Here is a 22,139-nt window from a genome sequence, read left to right as displayed (position 1 = left end):
AACACTACTGCCAGGAGGCGAGAACTCCAATCTCCTCTGCTCTGTACCACCGTCGTCTCGCGGGACAGCGGTACCTAATGAAAACCCGAATCCCTCACAGTGGGCAAAGGTGCATCTCGAAGAGTATCCCTATTTCTAGCATGGTTAACACACAGAGTCATAAACTAAACTGCTCTCATACCATCTTTACTGCGAATCCGTGCATAAGCAGATCCATCATCCATTACTTTCATCTCCATGCGCACCTCTGTGATGAATGGCTGTCCAAGGATTATGAGATAAGAGCATGAATCCTGCACAAAGAAATGGAAATCCTCATCTACATCTCCAATAGAAATCCTGATACTGGGACAGGCAGCATACAAATCACCTGCAGTGTTGTTGGCGGCTCTCATACGCCACCCATGCTCTGCATCCATAGGCCATCTATTACTTTCATAAACTCCACGAACTATGAGATTAATCTCTGAACCATGATCCACCAAAGCAACATAAGGCACCTGTTTCTCTCCAATTTTTACCATTGTTTCTGTAGTTGCCATAGCCCAATGACTCCGCGAAAAATGACTACGCGGTATCAAGATAGGCTCATCAGTTTTAGCATAATGCATAGGCTGAATCCTCTTCTCTGTCTGCGGAAAAACAGAAGCATTCTCAACCATAACCTCATCCTCATCCTCATCCAACTCCCCAATCAAAACTCCCTGTGTATTAGTAGTAGGCAATGCATGTCTTTTCCTCTTCAGGACTTCTTGAAACTGATCCTGAAACTCTCTTTTCGAGATGCCCAAAACCTCAGAAATAGTAAAAGTCACCTCACTGCCAAGTATCTTGTCATTAAAGATTTTCTTCATGTCCATAGATGTCTCAATATCGGACATCAATCTAAACCCTGGCTGCTTCCTCTCTTTAGGCTCTTGCCTCTTTTCTTTCTTTTGAGCATCTTCCATCTGTCATTCTGGCCCTGGTCTCAAAGATAGCCCTGCAGCAGGTACCCCCTCTAGTCTTTTTAGCTGCATTTGGATTCTCTTCATCCCTCTTACGCTTCTCCTCAACAAGCACATCTGCTCCTTGAGACTTAGCCAAGTAGGCATAAATAGTGTACCTGTCAACAAGCGAATCCCAACCTGTCTCAGATCTGATGCTAGAACCTGCACTTGTTTGCCATCTCCATAGCATAGGTCCATAATGCTGACTGATTCTCTGATCCTTTCTCAATCTGGACTCCATATGCAGAAGCATCTCCTCTAGCTGCCACATAAGAAGTATGCACAGCCATATCATCTACTAATTTCTTCATTCCGCCTTTTCCAAAATTGGTAGCAAGCGGAGCTCCTATTTCAATCAACCAGATCTTACCATCTTGTCCCCAAAATACCAAATTCTTCCTCCTTGCATCTTGAAAAGATTCACAATCCCTGCAATGCTAATGGTCCGTACTATCACACCAAATACATCTTCGATCTCTCCTAGGTGCACTAGGAGCACTCCTAGGTGCAGTAGGAGCACTAGATGAAATAGTAGGCGCGGTCGAAGCAAACTGCTCTTTCAATTTTCCCACCAATTCTACTTTAACTGACTCCAATGTCAAATCCGTTATGCCTTTAATTATGTCATCAAGAGAGGAAGGAACCGATGGAGCGGATGGTTTTGGAGCAGAAGGAGCCGGCATCGGTCTTGGAACAGGAGGAACAGGAGGAGTAGAAACAGTAGGCACCGGCATAGGCCAAGAAACTGGCTGAGGAAGAGAAGAAATGACAGGGGTAGAAGCAGGCATAGAAGCAAAAGATGGCGTCGGTTTCATGGATCCATTCTGTAAGCGGGTCTTCCATATCCTCCTCTTGGTCAAAGTCGAGACTGCATCCTGGGCATCTTGCCAATCCGTTTTAAGACCCATAGGCTTCGTGCGATCATCAAGAAGCTCTCCTAATTCTTCCTGAAGAGCAGGATCTGCAGCTTGCAAGAAAAGCTCAACTTTCTCAACATCCAATGCTCTTTGTTCAATGGCATCAAGCTGACTATACCTCTCTTCAAATTCTCGTATCAATTCTGAAGCAACTAGACCTTTGTTTGGCATGTAGACCCACTCTCGGAATGACCGCCGTGTAGCCATCCCAAAGTCCTCAAGAAAATACTCCTCTTTCAGGGCCTTCTTAAAATCTTGCCAATGCGAATTTTGAAGGAAAATATCAGTCACTTTTACCCTCAAGGTAGGTGTGACAAGGCGAAGGAAATATTTACTCATAAGTCCTGTTGATACTCCAAAAAATCCCATCTTGATCTCATACGTCTTCAAATAAGCCGATACATTACAACCATCAAATAGCTTCTTTTCATTCTCAACTGCTTCAATCGTCTTAGTCGCGCTGATTGCATTCTCTTGCTCCAAATATAGTTGCCTTTGCTGAGACAATTGTTGTTGATGCAACTGCTATTGCTGTTGCATATACAATTGTGTCTACTGATTTTGAAGTTGCATATACATAGACATATTCTGCAAAATTTTCTTTAAATCATCCGTTGAAGTACTTGAAGCATAACTCGATGATGAAGCTGAAGTAGAGGACAAAGTAGGAATCGTAGAAGGGGCTGAAGTTGATGCTGAAGTATCTCCCATCCTGAAATTTTTTTAATGCGACGCTTTCACGTCGGGTTCACCAAAGATGTCGAAGGGTTTTTGAAAGAAAAGTCGCAACCACAGAGGACCTTGACTAATTTTAGGAAGAGATACTCTACAAGTTGTCCGTTGATCAATACTGTATAAGAAGCTCCAAGATAATCTATATGTTAAAGACTAGACTCTTGTTATTTCAGAGAGGAACACTCTGCAGGTTGTTTGCTAATTAGGGATTGATCACTATCTTCGATGGCATGTATATCAGTTCTTAAGCTCGCCCCTTGTTGAAAACCCTGCTTTACCCATATGCAAGGTGAGTGTCAGAGTAGCAATGCTACTATATTGGTACATGGAAAGTTAGCAAGTGCTGGATTTGCCGGATTCTAAAGCAGAGGAGGCGGCAACATATCACGAACATAAACAGAGCACTAAGACAAAGCCAAAGATGGTGACAGTCATGTTCATGTCTGTGGTCATCACTGTCAGGAATGAAGACTGATTGTTTGCCATCAGCAGGGCCCTGTACAGGCTCTCCTAGGCTTCTCTTCCACAGAAACAGCAACTCAATTTCATTCCAGATGCATTGCCACCAATCTTTTGATAGAGAGAGCACAAGAATGCTAATGTGTTTTATCTATAGTCTTTTTGTGTCAAAAATTCCTCAAATTCTGTCCCATTAAGTGTTTTGTAAACTAAATCCCAGTTTTCAATTTGATCTGACAAGTCTCTTGTATGAATCTTCACTTACTAGCTCTCCAGTTTGATTTGAGGAACACCCAAAAATTGCTGCACCTCATACAATCTCTCCTTATTTTTAACTAAGTCTTCATAATACACAATGGTATGTCGAGTGTTGTTAAACAGATGCAGAGCATCTTGAGTTACTTCCATAATACGTCGCATGTTCGTAGGCAGATATCTGTGGTTGATGATCGGTTTGAACGAAGCCAAAGTGTTGGCCTCTTGTTCGTGGCCCCTTGTTCGGAATGCACATGTGATTTATGAGTTCCATTGAGCTGCTTGGTCTCTTGATCATATGCATTTACGAGAATGGAAACAAGCCTCCTTAGAATGTTCCGCCTTAACAAAAAAAATTATAGACACGCCCTTTTTGCTTGAAATATGAAACAATCTCTCTGTTGTATTCCATCACACCCTTGCATCAAACCCATCAAACTCGTTTCCAACATAGTCTGCGCCACCACATCATCGTTTTTCTCATGGTTCGACATCACTGTGCACGTTCTCCCCCCATCACATTGCCAAGAACTAGCCATTGGAATCGATCCAACAACTACCTTGCAACTTCATAGACCTGCAAGCATAACATATGTGCTTTCTGTCGGGTGATCTTCTTCAAGTTTTTCGGAAAAGCTTCTCCCACATTTTTTCCCTTCGTTGCTTTTTCTTCAGGCTCTCCCCATACACTGCGCTCCTCCCCTTTGCTTTTTCTCCCCAGGCCCGATACAAAGCACTCCCCTTTTTCCAGAAAAGCAACCTTCTTTTTTATCTAATTTTGTCACCTGGCAGATTTGGAGTCCCAGATGCAAGCGGGCTCTCAGAGAAAGCAGTCCAGTACTGATTTGTTCTAGCCTCTATCTAGTTAAGATAACATTCACACTCTCTGCCAGGGATTAGACAGACTGTAGAATGGTTTCCAATCCCAGCAGGAAGTGCAGGATTTACTGAGGTGACACCAACTGCTATTGTCTGCCCACCTTGAAGTGGAAGTACAAAGCAAGGCCCAAGCACAGTGCCCCAGCCAAAGAACAGAGAATTACTAATACGTGTCCCTATAACACCATATTGGGGAATATGGGAATTTTCCATAAGTTTGGGACATGTGGTCAAATCTTTGGATTTGTCATAACTTGAACACTATAACTCCAAATTGAGTGCTCTATAGCTCAATAGATTCCATTTTTCAAGCGCTTTCCAATGATAGGTCACATCATATGGTTTTGAGAAACTTATGGCATGTTATCCGGGTGCCACCTTTTTAGTATTCAAAAAATGGGAATTAGGAGATTCCCAAACTCACTAATATTGTGTTCTATACCAAACACATCCGTCGTAGCACTAGTCAAGTGTATTACCCAGTCTGAAGATTGCCAGCATAGTCAACTCCAACATTCCAGCATGAAGACCTACCCTCCAGAAAAGGCTTCTTTAGTAATAAGCAAGTTTACAAGATAGTTTTCTCCCTGGGATCTACCACCTGCCTTGGTTTAATGCCCTCATCAAGCATTTTGTCATATTGTTTGAGAGCAGAAATACCATCATTGCATCGGACATATGCACCAACCATGGCTGTCCATGCAACTACATTGTGGACTGATAATCTATCAAACAATTGGCATGCTTCCTCTAGGCTATCACACTTAGCATACATATCAACCAGGGTATTACCGATCATGTTATCAGTGTCAAATCCACTAGAGACCATCTGATGATGCACCAATCTTCCCATTTCCACACTATAGGTACTGCCACATGCCTGGAGGATGCACACAAATGTTGCCCTATCTAAATTTATGCCAAATTCGTACATTTTCCGATACAGACGAAGAGCCTTTGCTGCATCTCCCAGCTTGGTGTGAGCCAAGAGGATTGAGTTCCATGTCATTGGATTGTGCTCTGAATGACAATATCCATGTAAGGCAGAAAATCCTGGCCCAAGTCTTCCTTGAGCGATCTCAAACCCACGGCCTTCTCAATTTTCACTCCAGGAGTATTGATGTCATCATGGATTGTTGCTTGTGCAGAGAAGCCTTTGGATTAGTCTTACCCATCACAGTAAGCACTTTACATCTTGGATCCATAGCACCACTTGTCCACCACTTATGACCATTTATAACATAATTATCTCCTTCCCTGGTAATAAAGCATGCAATATTTGTTCCATCTGATGATGCAACCTCTGTTTCAGACATGGCAAACCCCGACCAAATAGTACCCTCTAGTAAAGGTTTCAGCCAGGTGGTTTGCTGCTCTGGGCTTCCATACCTCAGTAAAACCTCCATATTGCCAGTATCAGGAGCATTACAGTTGAAAATTTGAGGCACAAATAAAGAGCGGCCCATTATTTCACTAAGATGTGCATACTCCAGATTACTCAAGCCAGCTCCAAGTAGTCTGTCAATCTCTGCATGAGAACAGACACTACCAGAAAATACTTTTGACACCAGTGCTGCACTATCAATAGGAATCCATAAGTTCCATAAGCCTTCCCCCCTTTGCCAAGTGTTGAAGTTTCTCTTCTAACGGATGCACTGTCCAGCGCATTTTTGACTGAGCATGAGTAGTAAACAATGGTTCATTTGGATAAATATATTTATCCATGAATCTAAGTAGCTTCCTCATTAATTCTTTCATCCTTTTAGAAGGAGCAAAGCCTCTCAAATCCCCTTTCCCTTCAACAACAAGACGAGCACGGCTGCAAGCAGATAGAAAAGATAGTAATGTAAAGTCATCTGGATGTACACTTGCCCTCTCCACTATACTGTCCACGCAGAACAAAATGCAAACATAACAACTAAGTATGTACAAAGTAACAAATGTCACACACACAACTTTTTGGTGGATTCCACACCTCGGATGCGAAGCAGTACGATAGCGGCACAACCCAAAGGCTATATAAGCAAGTACTTGATTCTTATTGCAATGCAATGCTATTGCACTTTCTACTTTCAATATGTATCGTTATCATGTCCTACTCAAGTTTGTGTTTACGAGTCCAATTACTTAATCTTGGAACCTAATTCACTTGAGTTATAGTCATTGTCTCTTGTCTATGTCATCATGGTTCATGTCTATGTATTCTATCCTCCATAGCTAAACCATTCTTAAGATCCGTGTTTCTCAACAAATCATGGAATTGTTACAAGAATCTCCACAATTGGTTTACATTGCTTGACTTTGACACCTTCTAACTTCTCATATCATATATATATACCAAAAATATTCATCCGGTGTGAAGTGTTTTTTTGAAAGCTAAAAACCCTTAGTCAAATTGTAGCTAGGTTTGATTTTTGCTAGCTTAATTGTTTGCCTGAAAGTTTGTTTTGCTGTTTCGTAGTTGGATTTTCTGGGTTTGTCTAGTTTAGGATTTGTTTGTGTCATTTTATTTGGATTTTTTAGTGTGGAAACCTGATAGACTTGGTTGAGTTTGGTGTTTTTTTGGACAAGTTAGACTTAGATTTTGCCACCCAATAGTTGCCGAACATCATGGAGCAGGTATGTTTTCTTGCCAAGACTCTTGCACATCACCGGGATTGTGGTTTTACAAGCACTTCAGATTGCACTTGTTGACTGCACTGCGCTCGAGGATCATCTTCTGATTTTTTCAAATACTTCCATGCCATGGTTTGTTAAAGCACATATTGTACCATTGTTGACTACTTGCATGGTATGAGGCCCGTTGCACGAGAGTTGGGATATTCATCACCAAGTTAGGAATTTCAAGTTAAGTGGGTAAGGTGGTTGGGAGAGTTCAACGATTGTGAAGGTCACCGCCAGTTGTGAGATGGGTGGGTTTCTTTGGTCAATATTTTGAGGACCATCATTTTTTATTGAGTGATAGTGAGATTTGGGTGGGCGTAGCAGAGTACGATATTTTCTTGTTGAGTGTTGAGAGGTGAGGTTAAAGATTAATTGTAAACAAGGAACTGTGTTTGCATTATGCATGACGCACCAATGCATGTAGATAGGCTTTGCACAATTCTTCAGTGCATACATTATTTTTGTGTGGAGCATCATTTGATTGGTTGCATAGCGTTGATCCGTTTTGCTGCATATTTCTCAAATCATGTATGAATGGGTACAAAGTTCTATTTCAAAGCATATTTTCTTACTAGGACAAATCACAATGTAACACAGTATGTATGTTCGAAGAAAACAAAGTGGTTTTTGAAGGCTCAAGCCATCATGTTAGGTCTATTAGAAGTCACGAAAAGTGGAAGGCCTTCAAAAATTTAAAAGCATTATCGGGCAAACCTATTACTCTCTATTGGCTTGAAGCAGTTTACATGGAGTTTTGGATGGAGGAGTAGTGTTGTAAGAGCAAAGAGATGCCTAAGAAAGATCCTATCATGACCTATGGAAGCTCTTGTGTGAGTGTATATCAATATGATTCTAGTGTCATGGAGCATTGAGCCCATGGGATAGCTGGTGTGGCAGCCTTTGAGATTTATTGGAGAAGTTGGATCTACGTGGTATTTGGCATGGCAGTGAATATTTTGGACACCGAGCGAGATTAGAGGTGGCAGTCCGTTCGACTGTCAAACGCCAACGATGACAAGTTGATGACGGGCAAGCAATGGCAACTACTGGGGATGACGGATTGATAAGCAAGATGATGAAAGGAATGACAACGATGGTCTTTGCTCGCAGGCCTGACAAACACGTGCGGCTCGTTTATTTTCCTTGTTTTGGCATGGATAGCGACTTTGATGACGTGGGCAATGAAGGCAAAATGACGGCATATCTCTGAGAAGATGGCGGCGTTTTGAGGTGTAGCGATTCGGCATGTTATGAAGCCACGTAGACGGCAGCTGGCATTGCAGGCAAAACGGTGACCTTCTTCACGAGGCAAGAAGTGGGTTTGAGGAGGGATAATGGTGGCCTGTGGTAACATTCAACGAGCAAATTCGGTATATTCCCTACAAGAAATGGCAGCCGACGAAGACGAGAAGGGTGATGATATTTGGCTGCGTTTACGAAACGCAAAAGGCTTAATTATTAGCCTTCAAAGCTAAAAGTCTTATTAAAAGCCTTAAGGATTTTACCTTTTGAAGAAACGACTTAGGCTTTTTAGCCTTAGAGAAAAGCCAAAAAACTCAAAAAGCTTTATGCTTTTCGAAAGCATACACAACGTATGTGAGTATAAGAAAACTATATAAAGGTGGGAAAAGAAGAGCTAATACCTTACCCTACTCCTTCTAAGCTTCTTCTCTGTGAGAGGGGAGTAGAGGGTCACATGTGTGCAAGCGGAGTCTTGATGTGCTAATGTGAAGATTGGAAATTTGGACCTTGAAGTGCTAAGTGTCGGATAATGCTTCTTGTCAAGGTATAAGAAACTTATTCAATTGGTTTTTTCTTCAAAGTGTTTGTGTTTTCGAATTTGGTGTTGGGTTTGTGTGATTCTCCACCCGAAATTAAGTTTGAGTTGTTTTTGAGCTATGAGAGGCATTGTGTGTTGTTTGGTTTTGTGTGCGGCTTATGGTGTTTGTCGTTAAATTTTCGTGTTGTGTTGTACATCAGATAAAGTCAATTATTCTCATCGGCACTCCTTAACGTCATGGCATAGAAGTAATTAAAGAGATTCAGGAGATAACCCTTAAGTGCAATGTATGTAACAAGCACAACATGAAATGCTCATGAACCCATAATCCCTATGATGTGCAAAGATATCAGTATGAAAGTATACCTTATTCAAGATGTCTAGTAGCTATCGACAAAATCCACCTCCAATCTGTCTAAGAAAATACCAATCTTGATCATGACAATCAAGTTCTCAAGTACAAAATATTTTTTTTAAATGTCAAAAACTACCCTAGTCTAAGCAAATACAACATTTAGCTAAAAAACAACACAACAAACAATTACGCAAAAATCTAAGCACAAAAAGTCATACCTACCTAATGTTTTACTTGGGGTGTTTAGCTTACGTGAAAACAATGTCAAGATCCCATAACATTAGTAAAATCCCACCCCTCTGCTCTCCTCACTTATAAAAGGATGACTAACAGAGAGTAATTGAAGTAATAAATAAGTGAGAGTGGAGCGATGCTAAGAAGAGAGGGGTGATATAAGACAAGCACATGTGAGAGAGAGTGATAAGGCGAAGTCTGATGTATATTTTTCTAAGCCATAATTCCTACCCACCCTCTTTCATTCTCATCCATATACTTTTAGCTTATCCTACTTGCCTTTTTTTTCTCATCCTACTCGCCTTTTTATTGTATACTACCCACTTTTTATCTCTTTGTCCATCGTGTCCCTGCACAAGGAGGTCAACATGTCAAATTAGGCAAGGCCCTTCAATGTAGTGGGTCCATCATCAGCAACACTTAGTGCATGGGAAATGGTGGCCAATGACATTATCCATTCCAATGTACAAAATCAATTGTTCCTTTGCCTAAGCAGTCATATATCATTTCTAAAATAAACCTCATTATCTTAGAGAATAATTATGAAATAATAGAATATCCACCTATTTAATAGATAAGATTTCAAATTTCTAAATTAACCATAGATATATGCTTAAGCTAACTCACAATTAACAAATTAATAGATATTTTATTTATAAATATATTCTTTAAAATCTTAGGATTTACCTAAAATTAGGGTGCATCTTTTATCACACTTTTTAATAATTAAGTTATCACCATGACATTCATGCATGCTCATCAATATTTTAGGAAAAATCAAGATGTTAGCATTCTTGCATGACCCATGAGCTTGTTATTAAAAATAGTGCATAGATAATTTATTAAATTATTTAACACATATATTAAATTATTTTCATATGCTAAAATCTCATAGAACACCCAATTTTGACCATAAATATTTTATAGTTTATTTCTATGGTAGTCAAGGAATAGGTTTCAAAAGACAAAATGATATATTAAATTAACACTTAAAAATTATTCTCACAATCTAGAAATTAAAAGAGAATGGTTGCACCTAGTCACACATTGGTAAAAGCATATAATTCTAGCTAGTGATGTGTGGGAAACTTATCAAAAGACTAATATTGGTATGACTACTTAAATTAGCAAACATAGTCATATTAAACATATAAATCTTCCTTCTCTTTTGAATATGTATAAATCTCCTTTGTCATTTAAATTCAAAAAATATTGTTTGAGAAGGATTAATTGGTTACTCCTTGCATTGGATGTTATATGTAATGGACATCTTAGAAATTTATTGAAAGATTTTGCATATGCCCAGATATCGAGCAAGATTGAACAAATTGTCTCTCCCTTAAGGGCAAATATTGGGGCTTATTTTGAACCCATTTTTTGTTTTGTCTATGAGCGCTATGTCTAGGCAGGAAGGTCCCATACAAAAGGATCCCTCCTATGGCAACACATACCAGGGGGCTCTAGTCGAAAAAGGATAATTACATTGATGGTCCGAAGATGCAAAAAAAATACGTACAAGTATGATGCAGTGAGCATTGAGAGCATGGGAATTTTTATCAATCTAAGAAAGAGAGCGAATCTTTTTGTATCTAGCTCTATGAGCAAGAATCCAATATAATGATTATGAAATAATAAAGCTAATATTTTGGAAAGATTTTCTTTATTATTTTCATATAATTTGTGTCTAACGAAGACATGGAATGAACCTAGTGTTAAATGATAATTAAGGAAGCTAGTTGTATATATCAAATAGTGTGTTAGCATGCTTTGTTTAGAAAACTAAAGAAAACCATTCTTAAATAGAAAGTAGGTGATCATCTTTTCTCGATGCAAAATAGTCCATGGTTGGGTGGACTTGATAAGTTGGGTGCTTTTCTCATATGGAAAATTTAAGATGATGAATTCTATGCAAACTTTTCCTAGGGTTCGCTCTTAGATCCATAACACAAGCTGTTTTAAGAGAATGGAGATGAGATTTTGCCTTATGGTATAGGGGTAGAGTTTAACTCCTCCTTGTCTCTCACTCACTATGAACCAAGGGCGGTAATTGACCTACTCTCAATCTTGTAGGGTCATCATGTGATCACCTGAACTGAGCACTAGAATGCTGTTAGAGACTGTTAAGTCTTGTACAAGCCTTCAAGTCGATCCTCATGGGCTGAGGCCAAGTGCTTCATAGTGAGGTAGACCTAGGGCTTCCCAATGTTCGATAATTCTTGTGGAGTGTAGATGGCTATAGTAGTTTGGATAGACCTTGGATAACTGCCAAACATTACCTTTCTCATAGTGAGGTAGACCTAGGGATGATGCCTAGTGTTTGATTATGCTTATGGAGTGCAAATGGCTATAGTAGCTGGGATAGACCTTGGGTAACTACCAAACATTACCTTTCCTCAATGAAGTGGTAGGTACATTACAAGAACTTTTGGCTTGAGATCAAGGATTGTGTAATCTCCATGGTAAATGAGTACTGGGCTACTGGAAGCTTACCTCCTTCGTGGAAAAAGGGTATAATTACCCTTGTGCCAAAGCAATCATAGTGCACTAAACTCTCCCACTAGAGTCCTATCTCACTTATGACTACTGTGCACAAGGTATTCACAAATACATTAGCCATAAAGGCCACCTTGATCTTGCAAATGCACATCAATCCACTACAATGTGGGTTTGTCAAAGGCCACTCTATTTTAAACAACATGCTAAATGTTATCATGGCTATAAACTGGGTGGGAATTTTTAGATAAAGGGTGGTAAACTTGCAAATGGATGTTGAAAAAGATTTCAATAAGGTGAATTGGGAATACATCAGATGTGTTTGCCTTACCATGGGCTTTGATGAGAAGATTGCAAATTTACCTTTTCTCTTAGGAGAAGGAGTAGAAGCACAAGTTGCAATCGATGGATTGCTATTGAAACCTCTTAGGGTGATGAGAGGAGTGCAACAAGGGTGCCCTCTTAGCCCCTTGCTATTTGCTATAGCAACTTCTCCCCTATTTTTATTAATGGACCAATTGATTAAGGAGGGAGAAATTGAAGGACTCAAATATCAATGCAAATACCTTATTGATCAAGGATTTGTGGAGGACTTGATGATGATGTTCAAAGCCACCAAGAATAATGTCATGGAAAAAGCATTATGGATACTTGGAATCTACAAGTAGGTAGCAAGGTTTCATATTCATCTATAGAAATTATGTCTTAGTAGCATATTTGAAGACTTGTGGATTGAGCTAGGGTGGTTGATAGGGGAAACATTTACAGGTACCTAGGTTTCCCATTTGGAATAGGGGTAGGAGTTAACATTGGAGCTTGGACAAGATCAAGAGGTAGAAAGCATAGGATAAGCATGGGACTCACTAGGGTTAATTGGCAATTTCATTTTGGGTAGGCAAGGCATGTCTAGGTATGTAGCACCTATAAGCATGGAATGTTTGAAGAATGAAAAGGAAAATGGAGGGCTACAACTCGTGTTGACTTGGAAATTGAGGCTGAGAGCCAATTACTAGCTAGGTGCTTGTGGAACTCAAAGCATCATGGGAAATCATTGTTGTGGAGATTATTTCAGCCGAAAATGTTGGACTCCACACCAAATGGGGGCTTGCATAAGGAGGAAGGAATCACACAAAAGCCATCTTCTCATGTGAAAGGTAAAGTCTTGATCTATGATCTATGAGTAGCATGGAGAAAACTATTGTTTAAGGGAGAAACTAACCCTTCTAGTTCAAATGTAGACAGTGAATCCAAGGCTTATTGGATGTGGAATCTAAAGCCCCCTTTAGTTATGACCTAGGGAAGAAGAGTTATCGCCTTAGTCAAGAGCGGCATCTATAGGGTCAAACATTGGATGGGTGACAAATAGAACGCCATTTGCATTAGAGCAAGGTGTTGAGAGATGTGGAACCTCACTTAAGCAACTATACCCACTTCGATTTATGTCTTAAGTATGTTAGCTACTCTAATGGCAATGGTGCCCACATCCAAGTGGGGAGAAATATACCCCTACTAATAAGAGGAAGAAGTGTAGAAGTAGAAATCAAAGCAAGCAAAGCGAGGAAGTTGATAAGCATTAGAAATGTTGAAACTGAAACAATCAGGAGGACTTGGGATCTAGATGTTGAGAATGTGATAGGGATCTATACCATGGGACCGTGCAATAGACACAACAAAAAATACTCTAACAATCATTTATTTATTTATAAATTCTCATTATTTATTTATCACATGATCAGTAATATAGTGAACGAGGTGCACATGTGATACATACCGCATTATGCTTGGCAAATACACAAAAGAATACTAATGTGCTTTGTGATGTACTGACTAGAGTATTATGTAAATAATCTTTAGGTGAATCTATATAATGCATAATAATATGTATTCACGTGATATTTTTTGTTATTAAAATTATTAATTTATTTGTGAAGTACAAGCTTAAGCTTATTTAGTGGTAATTTTAAATGAATCGTTTGTCTTTCCTATTATATTATTTTATTTAATATTTTTAATATAAATAATATTAACATAATATATTTAAGCTATAATTTTATGAAAATAAGATTTTTTTCATGGGATGATTTGTTATTTTCTTAATGTAGTCCATTTTTAGACAGGTTTTCTAGCTTTCTTTACAAAAGCAATGGGATCACATGCAAAATAGGAGAGATTAAAAACTTAGTTTTGTTGTTTCTCCTTCATCCAAAGTTGGAACTCAAAGCTTTTGAAGTCGTTTTGGGGGTTTTGGCACACTCTGGACGAGATGGGGATATCATAATGTCACAGTTCAACACAATGAATTTTCTACATCAACTACAACCAGCTACATGAAATTTCTTAATATACAAAACTCTATAGTTTGATTGATATTTATATTTTCTTTGTAATTAGATAAATTATATGTATGTGAACAATATTTTATAACAGAGGATATCAAATTATGACTTTTATCAAGGGTGGTTTGGCCCTTATATTGTGTGTTTTCTCTTCTCTTTTCTAAAAATTTTAAGTTATTGAATGCTTTTATATTTTATAATGTTGTTTGTCTTTAGTATTTGTGATGTTAAACCCACTATCTTAGTAGACCAAGCTTAGCTACATAGAAAAAATCCAAAGCTCTAATGCAAGATATCCAAGTAAATTCAAATATCTCAAATGTGCATTCATTGAAGTGTATCTGGAGTGTGAAAGAGCAATGAAAGGCTCAGTACATTAAGTACATAACATTCAAGTGCCCATAGACATCAACCAATACATTCGAGAGCATAAAACCCAAGTAAGTCTTCAAACCCGTAATGTCAATCACTAAAGCAACTGAGGCATATAGCTAAAGCTTCAAGACATTAAATGTAACTCAAGTTTGAGTCCCAAAGCATTCCATAATCATATATGGGTCCAAGTATCAATGCTAGACATCAATTCATGCAAGTGGCATACCTAAATAGCATGAAGCCTCAATAGGCATAACCTTCCTAGTTAAAAAAGCTTCAAGACATTAAATGTAACTCAAGTTTGAGTCCCAAAGCATTCCATAATCATATATGGGTCCAAGTATCAATGCTAGACATCAATTCATGCAAGTGGCATACCTAAATAGCATGAAGCCTCAATAGGCATAACCTTCCTAGTTAAAAAAGCTTGATGTCCAAAGCCTCATGGCAATAATAAACCTCTACAAAACTGAGCTAATCAAGCTCTAAACAATCCAAGTAGCATCCCAAAGCATAACCATACCATCTGGGCACCAAAATAGCATCCCCAAAGCATCAAACATGCATTATGGAGTTTACTCTTTGATGTCCATAAGGTATACATCAAGTTTATACCAAATAGTAGAGCAATGACTAATCCAAAAACTCTCCAACAGATGCCAAGAGCAAAGCCAGAGAAAGCTGGAAGGACCCCCAAACAATAGCTAATGTATTGGAAAATAGCCAAAGTATCGGGCAAGTGAGCTAGAGCAATAGACAAGAAGAGGAATAGTAGCACAACCTAAAAATATGTCAAAAATTATGTGGGTTTCTCCTAGGCCTCTACCTTGCATGAACCAAGCACAAGGCTCTCTTTCAGGAGCTCAAATGGTCGGGGGAAAGGCCTAGAACAATGCTAGAACAAGTCAAAGTAAGTCGAGAGATGATAGAGCTCAATGTGTACCTCGAGATGTAGAAGCCATGGCTACCATGAAACCTTGAGATGAAGCTTAGTCACAAGCTAAAGTGAATGATGGAGAAGCTCCTCAAATGGTTGGCTTGATACAAGTTGAAGGGAGAAGCCCGAGTGGAAGCACAAACAAGCAAAAGCAAGAGAGATGAGAGCCATGGAGGATGGAGCAAGAGAGCAAGAGAGCAAGAGAGCAAGAGAGCAAGAGAGAAAGAACCAAGATGTGGGAACTCCAACAGTCACAATGTGTGATCGGCCTTCCCTTATTCAAGAGTCACTGAAAGAATAAAGAATAAAATGATAGTGGTGGGCACCGACCGCAATGACAACCTCCAATGGAAGTGAAGAGAGTCAAGATTACCCAATAGTTGGTATAGTGATTCCATGCCCTCAATGTGTATGGCAGCTAGGGTAGCAATATTGCACCACTTACATTTGAAGGGAAAGGTGAGGGAGCACCAATAGGCCATCATGGTGGATACATGGGCAACTCACAACTTTATCACCCTAGAATGTGCAACAAAGCATGGGTTGAAGCTAACTAAGTCACCAAAGCATCTAATTATGACTTTTGCACAAGGAGAAGCCAAGGAGGTGAAGAAAGCATTCTCACTATTAGTGGAGGCAGGAACATGGAAGGCCAAGTTGAATTTCTTAGTTATATCCATGGATGATTTGGGCCTTGAGTTTTATGATGAAGATGTATTAAAGGAGTATGCACAATGTGATGGCCCCAAAATTATGCAAAGGATTACCTCCCAAAAAACCCAAAAAAAATGTGGATCACAACATCATACTAATTCTAGGATTAGTATCACTAGCTAAGCCTCCATATAGGATGAACCATATAGAACTAATGGAATTGAAGAAGCAATTAGATGAGCTAGAAGAACAAGGTTTCATCTTTCCCAAAAAATCCCCATCATTTGAAGCCCCAATGTTGTTGATAAAGAAAAAGGATGGAGGGTTGAGACTATGCCTTGACTATAGGGCACTTAAGAAAATCACTATAAAAAACAAGTACACAATACCCTTGTTAGATAACCTGCTAAATAGACTACACATAGCCAAGTATTATAGTCACATAGATCTTAGATCAGGCTATCCTCAAATCAGCATAGTTGAGAAAGGCATCCCAAAAATTGCCTTTCACACTAGATGTGGGAGTTTTGAATGGCTAATCTTAAGTTTTAGTCTTAATAATGGACAAGGCACCTTTTGCGGGTTGATGGATGGAGTCTTTAGAGCAAACATTGATATGTTTGTCATAGTTTATATACACAACCTATTAGTCTATCATAAGACCCAAGAGGAACACAAGGAACACTTAACAAAGGCATTTGAGGAACTAAGACAACATAAGTTGTATGCCAAGCCCAAAAAGTGTGAATGCACACAATAAAAGAGTTATAGTTCTTGGGATTCATAGTAGGAGAGGAAGAAGACAAAGTAGATCCGAAGAAAATAGAGAGAGTGAAGAATTGGCCTAACTCTCAAAACAATGAGGGAAGTTAGAAAATTCTTAGGTTTCACAATGTTTTATAAAAGGTTTGTCAAGGATTATAGCATGGTGACAGCCCCACTATCTCAATTTATTTAAAAAAAAAGGGAACGCTAGGTGGGGAGAAGCTTAACAAGTGGCATTTGACCTCAAAGAATGTCTAAGTCCCATATGCTTAAAGTGGAAAATTTCACCAAGCCCTTTGAAATCTCAATTGATGCATTTGATTATGGCATTGGAGGAGTGTTGATATAGGATGGACATCCCATTGCTTATGAATCTAAGAATTTCATCGAGGTAGAGTTCCATTGGAGCACACATGAAAGGAGATGTTAGCTATCATTCAGTGCCTTAGAGAATAGAAGCACTATGTTCAAGACAAACATATAGTAGTGTTCATAGACAACATATTGTTAAAATACTTCCAGTCCCAACCTATGTTGTCCACAAAATAGGTTGATGGCTAAACTTCCTTGCGGAGTTTGACCTTGGGATCTACAAAGAAGATAGCTGGTGCACTTAGTTGGAAGGCCAATTTGAGAGTAGTAATTATAATCAACACTAATATTCACGAGTTGGTGAAGGAGGCACTAGAGAATGACAAGGAGATGCAAATTTTGATAGCATATGTGAAAGCTAGGCAAAGTTCCTATGGCTTATACACCAATCTTTGTAGGCAAAATACTTTATGCCCCAAATAAGGTGGAGTTGAAGAAATTCTTACTACATGAGGTGCATGATGGCAAACTAGGAGGATGCAAGGGGCGAACCAAAACCTTAGAAGCTTTAAGGAGAAAATTTTTCTAGACTAGTATGAAGGAAGAAGTCATTGATTATGTCAAAACTTGCCCAACTTGCCAAATGGTGATTGATGATCCCTCACACAAGGCTAACAAGCTTATTTCAATCGATGCCTATTTTGAACCATCCATGGGATGCCATCAATATGGACTTCATTGTGGATCTCTCTGAGTCACATGGGTATAACATTATCTTTGTAGTGGTGGACTATTTTTCCAAGCAAGCACACCATCCCCGTTGAGCCACCATTCATTGCTAAGGAAGTAACACGTCTCTTTTTCACTCATATCTTCAAGTTACATGGGCTACCATTGGCTATTGTCTCAAACTAAGACAACAAATTCATGAGCAACATGTGGAAGGAACTCTTTAAGATATTGGAGACCTAACTCTGGATCTTCTCATCCTTTTCACCCAAAGACAACTGGTCAAACAAAACAAGTCAACCAAGGCATAGAAGACTATCTCATGAGCTATGCTAGTGAACTTGAAGGATTGGGCATAGTACTTGGATGTGCTTGAATTCCACTACAATAGCATCATCCACAAGGAAACTAGATACACCCCCTTTAAGTTGGCCATAAGAAAGAAAGTCATCACCCCTTTAGCCCTAGCATTAGGGACCGCATAGGAAGAGGACCAAAAGAACTCCTTAAGAAATGGCACAAAAGAAATACAATGGCTAAGAAGAGTCTAGAGCAAAGCAAGATCACCATGGTAGAGCAAGCAAATAAGAAGCGAAAAGAAGTCATTTTCACCAAAGGGGATATGATATTGGTTAGTTCCAAACTTATGCTTTTACCTAAGAACATAAGCCCAAAGTTCAATCACCACTACTATGGACCATACAAAATCATCAAACTCATCAACAAAGAGCCAATACTTAGATTGTAATAGGACTATGAAGCATTGTATCTCTTTTTCAGACTAGCTTGTTATAGGTTAACAAAGCAACGTAATAAGTGGCCATGTGCCCATTAGTTTGAAAGGGACTTCAAGGTCTTTCAAGTAGAGATGAATGTGATGTCCCCTCTCCCCCTTCCCCACTTTGGCGCTTTGTAGTTATTCCTTGGCATTGCAACTAATTTCACATATATAGGGGGGTTTTTTGGGAAGGGGGTGCCACAATTGTGGAAGTGGTGACTCAAATGTAACTTGTGATACACTATTATACATGTGATTCCCTAGACTCAAAGGTGAACCCTCCTATGTGCGATGTCACAAGGGTGTAGTATTGAGGCGTGTCTCTATATTGTACATTCCGCTCTTTTGAGTAATACAATAGCATACCTTGTTCTCACATTTTGTGTGTTCTTTCTATGATATGTCAAGTGAGTGAGAGTGTGAGTGAGTGAGTTGAGGGTAGGTACCTCACATTAGCAATGGGTTAATAAGTTAGGGATCTCCTCAACTAATATCAAAATAAAAAAGCTTAAGTCCTTTGACAATAAGACTTTACATGGTGCAGTTTTGTATACATTTTCGGGAAGAACCTCGAGGGAAACCAAGCAGGGTAGTACCCTTGTGGCTTAAGTTTGTCATAGTAGGTATTGTAGTTGCACAGTACTTGCTATGATGTTATAGTGTGGTGAGGGGTCCATTATGAAGGGCCACCTAGAATGCAAGTATTTATCTTCATATGTAAGCACGACTTTTCTATGATGCATACAGAACCTACTTCACTAACAAGAAGTGACAAAATATCAAATAACCTTTTCATATAGTTGAATCTACCTCATCATATGCTTATTGACGTCCATGCTTTGTTGGTTGTGATCCAAAGGTAAGGGATTAATTTATTCAATCAAATGCAAGGGAATGTTTATTTACAACATCCAATAGTTAGCTAGTTGATTGTTACAATCCAAGCTTGTAAATATCCACATCTACATTCAGATTTCCAACAATATTTTTTGGTTCGTCAAGAATAAAATGGTGCAAATTAATATCATACAACTTACATTGACATGTAACACCATATAGGACATAGAGTCAATAGTCCTCTCTACAAAGACTAGAAAAGAGTGTGATACTCGAGCAATGGAATCCTTTTTGTGGGGGTGACCTTTGATCCTTTGGATGTTGAGGATGGGTGAGGCACACTATGGAATCCATGGGAGACCAATCCTTATCCAAATGCCACATATGTGCATGCACATGCATCACACATACATATGTGCATGCAAAAAGCAAGTGAGATTATAGCAGTTTCTAGTGATATCTTCATTTTTGAAACTCAAACAAGCATACCATCTCATATTGTTGGATATAGGTAGAAATGAATCAAAACCCATTGTTCTAACATGAGATTATCAAGGCTAGATATCTTTTCAGCCCAATCGTCTTCTCAATACTACTGCAAGGGCATCCTTGAGATGACTCCATGTTGAACAATATGGGATGGTACAATCTTTTGCAACTTTTTCTACAGTATGTTGCCCAAGAGACAAGTAGGCAAGTTCCTTGATTCTCTCTCTAACTCTACAACCAACTTAAAATCACCAAATGTGATAACGTGCATTGCAAAAAATTCAGTTTCCAACAATGTATGGAGACAAAAAAAATTCCCTAGAGATGACTTGATTTGCTAGGCTTACTCAATGTTCAAGATTTCAAGATTTATTGGAAGGGCTTGGAAATTGCTGAGAAACAGTTTGTGGGGGAACCACAAACTATGGTGATCCGCCTTTGGCAAACTATGAAAGTCACCCCAACTAGAACATTCCTCTCCTCTCTCTCTAGCTGTCCTCTCTCTCTAGCCGTCCAATATTCCTTGTTACAGGTGTAAGCTCTTGTTTTTACATGAAGCTCTACCAAGCACCTTCAATTTGTGCATTCACAACAAGACTGAACATCCACAAAAATCTATTCGCATGCACCAATTATAAGGTAAAGGTCCCATTACTACAAATATCATCATCCCCTAGATATTCTCAATATAGCTAACGGTGACCTCATTTCATTGATATAATAAAGGCAATAGACAAACCAAAAGTAATGGCAGTGATAAGAAAACCTCAAATTCCTTTGTGTGTTTGTCTAAGAGTTTTCCACCCTTGCAAGTAGTTGGCAATATAGACCATAAATCTAGTGCACTGAGCGAACATATATCTTGTACTCAATAAATAAACTCAAGATGGTTGTTAGGGATTCAAAGTTGTGCATCGAGAGCAATTCATAAGCCAATGTGAGATCAAAAGGAAGATACAATTACCCACTCAAGAATCCCTCTCACAAATCACGTACAAATACGTGATTTTTCAAATACATGCAAAGAGATTAAAACACAAATGTGACTTATGCACGGACACCCATGCATACACTGATACAGCCATGGCTTAATTGGATACTTACAAACAAGGGTTTAAACCAATTGATGAAAGCCTCAAGACAAAAAACATTAATTGGCATTCAACTTGTCAAAGAGACATTGTAGGGCCCTGCAATAAGCAACAGCGTTGAAGCACTTGAGAAGCATGGAGTGGGTTGAGTTGATTTAAATTTTTAAATTAGAAAAAAGGCATGTATACATCATAAACAGCTACACATGGCACACCACTTTGCCCAATGAAGCATTGTTACAATGCAGACGGATCCATCACCCCAATACAATTTTCTCAGAAAGGACATGCGATTCCACATTGCAACATTTCTGTTCTGAAACACTCATGATCTGTATGTGGTACATCTGTTGTCTGCAAAGCAGCAGTTCTGTTTTCAGAACTACTATAATCTGTTTGAGTCAGATGTGCTACGAGATTGGATTGCACTTTCACGTCCTCGCAGAAACCATTGAACAGCTAAATGTTCAGCTGCGTATGTCATGAAAGCCACCAGCACCATAAGCCCTCCAATTACCATGCCAAGTCTGATCATTCAGAACCAAATTGCACAAAAAAGTTAGACATCACATTGTCATGGTCTACTTACTGAAATACAAGCAGAAACCCAAGCCATTCCAAACCTGATGCCATGCCACAAGAAACAAAAGCAAAAAAGAATCCTTATGAAGCATACTTTCATTGCATTTTCAACAAAAAACAACCTACCCCTTTGAAATCCTATTACTGTTTCAGAGAAATAAAATACAACTTAATTGCTAATTACACCTGAACAAGGACGCTCCAGGACCTAAAACAAAACACTATTTAATTTCCGAGGATGCCTCATAAATCACAATCAGTGATAACCACAAAGTTAGGTAAGGACACATCCACAAACTCAATTGCATGATAATTAAAGTTATATGCCATTGTTCTAAATATGGTTTGGCTGAAAACAATGGCCCTAGTGCTGGTGGCTTGAGCACACAAGCCTCTACGCCATGTTGGCTTTTGATCAACCTCTAAGTTATGCAAATGCACCTCTGAACCATGCCTTACATTGGGTTCCTGAGATTCAAGGAGTTATGTTTTCA

General features: G+C 39.0%; 1 protein-coding gene across 4 annotated transcripts in view; it reads right to left on the bottom strand.

Moving 5' to 3' along the window:
- Positions 1-21,204: 21,204 nt before the first annotated feature.
- Positions 21,205-22,139, bottom strand: part of PGSIP6 (plant glycogenin-like starch initiation protein 6) — a 42,317-nt gene continuing 41,382 nt past the window's right edge. For all 4 annotated transcript variants that reach the window (XM_087678309.1, XM_087678310.1, XM_087678311.1 and 1 more), the window contains one exon: positions 21,205-21,590. In XM_087678309.1, the coding sequence (XP_087534435.1) occupies positions 21,449-21,590 (142 nt within the window). In that variant the 3' untranslated portion in view covers positions 21,205-21,448. The remainder of the gene's footprint in view (positions 21,591-22,139) is intronic.

This window comes from Lygodium microphyllum, chromosome 5, assembly GCF_053477565.2.
Source record: "Lygodium microphyllum isolate KBCC chromosome 5, Lygodium_microphyllum_v1.1.10, whole genome shotgun sequence".
Taxonomy (NCBI): domain Eukaryota; kingdom Viridiplantae; phylum Streptophyta; class Polypodiopsida; order Schizaeales; family Lygodiaceae; genus Lygodium; species Lygodium microphyllum.
The sequence above is the reverse complement of the archived record's forward strand: the minus strand, read 5'-3'. Positions and strand labels throughout refer to the sequence as shown.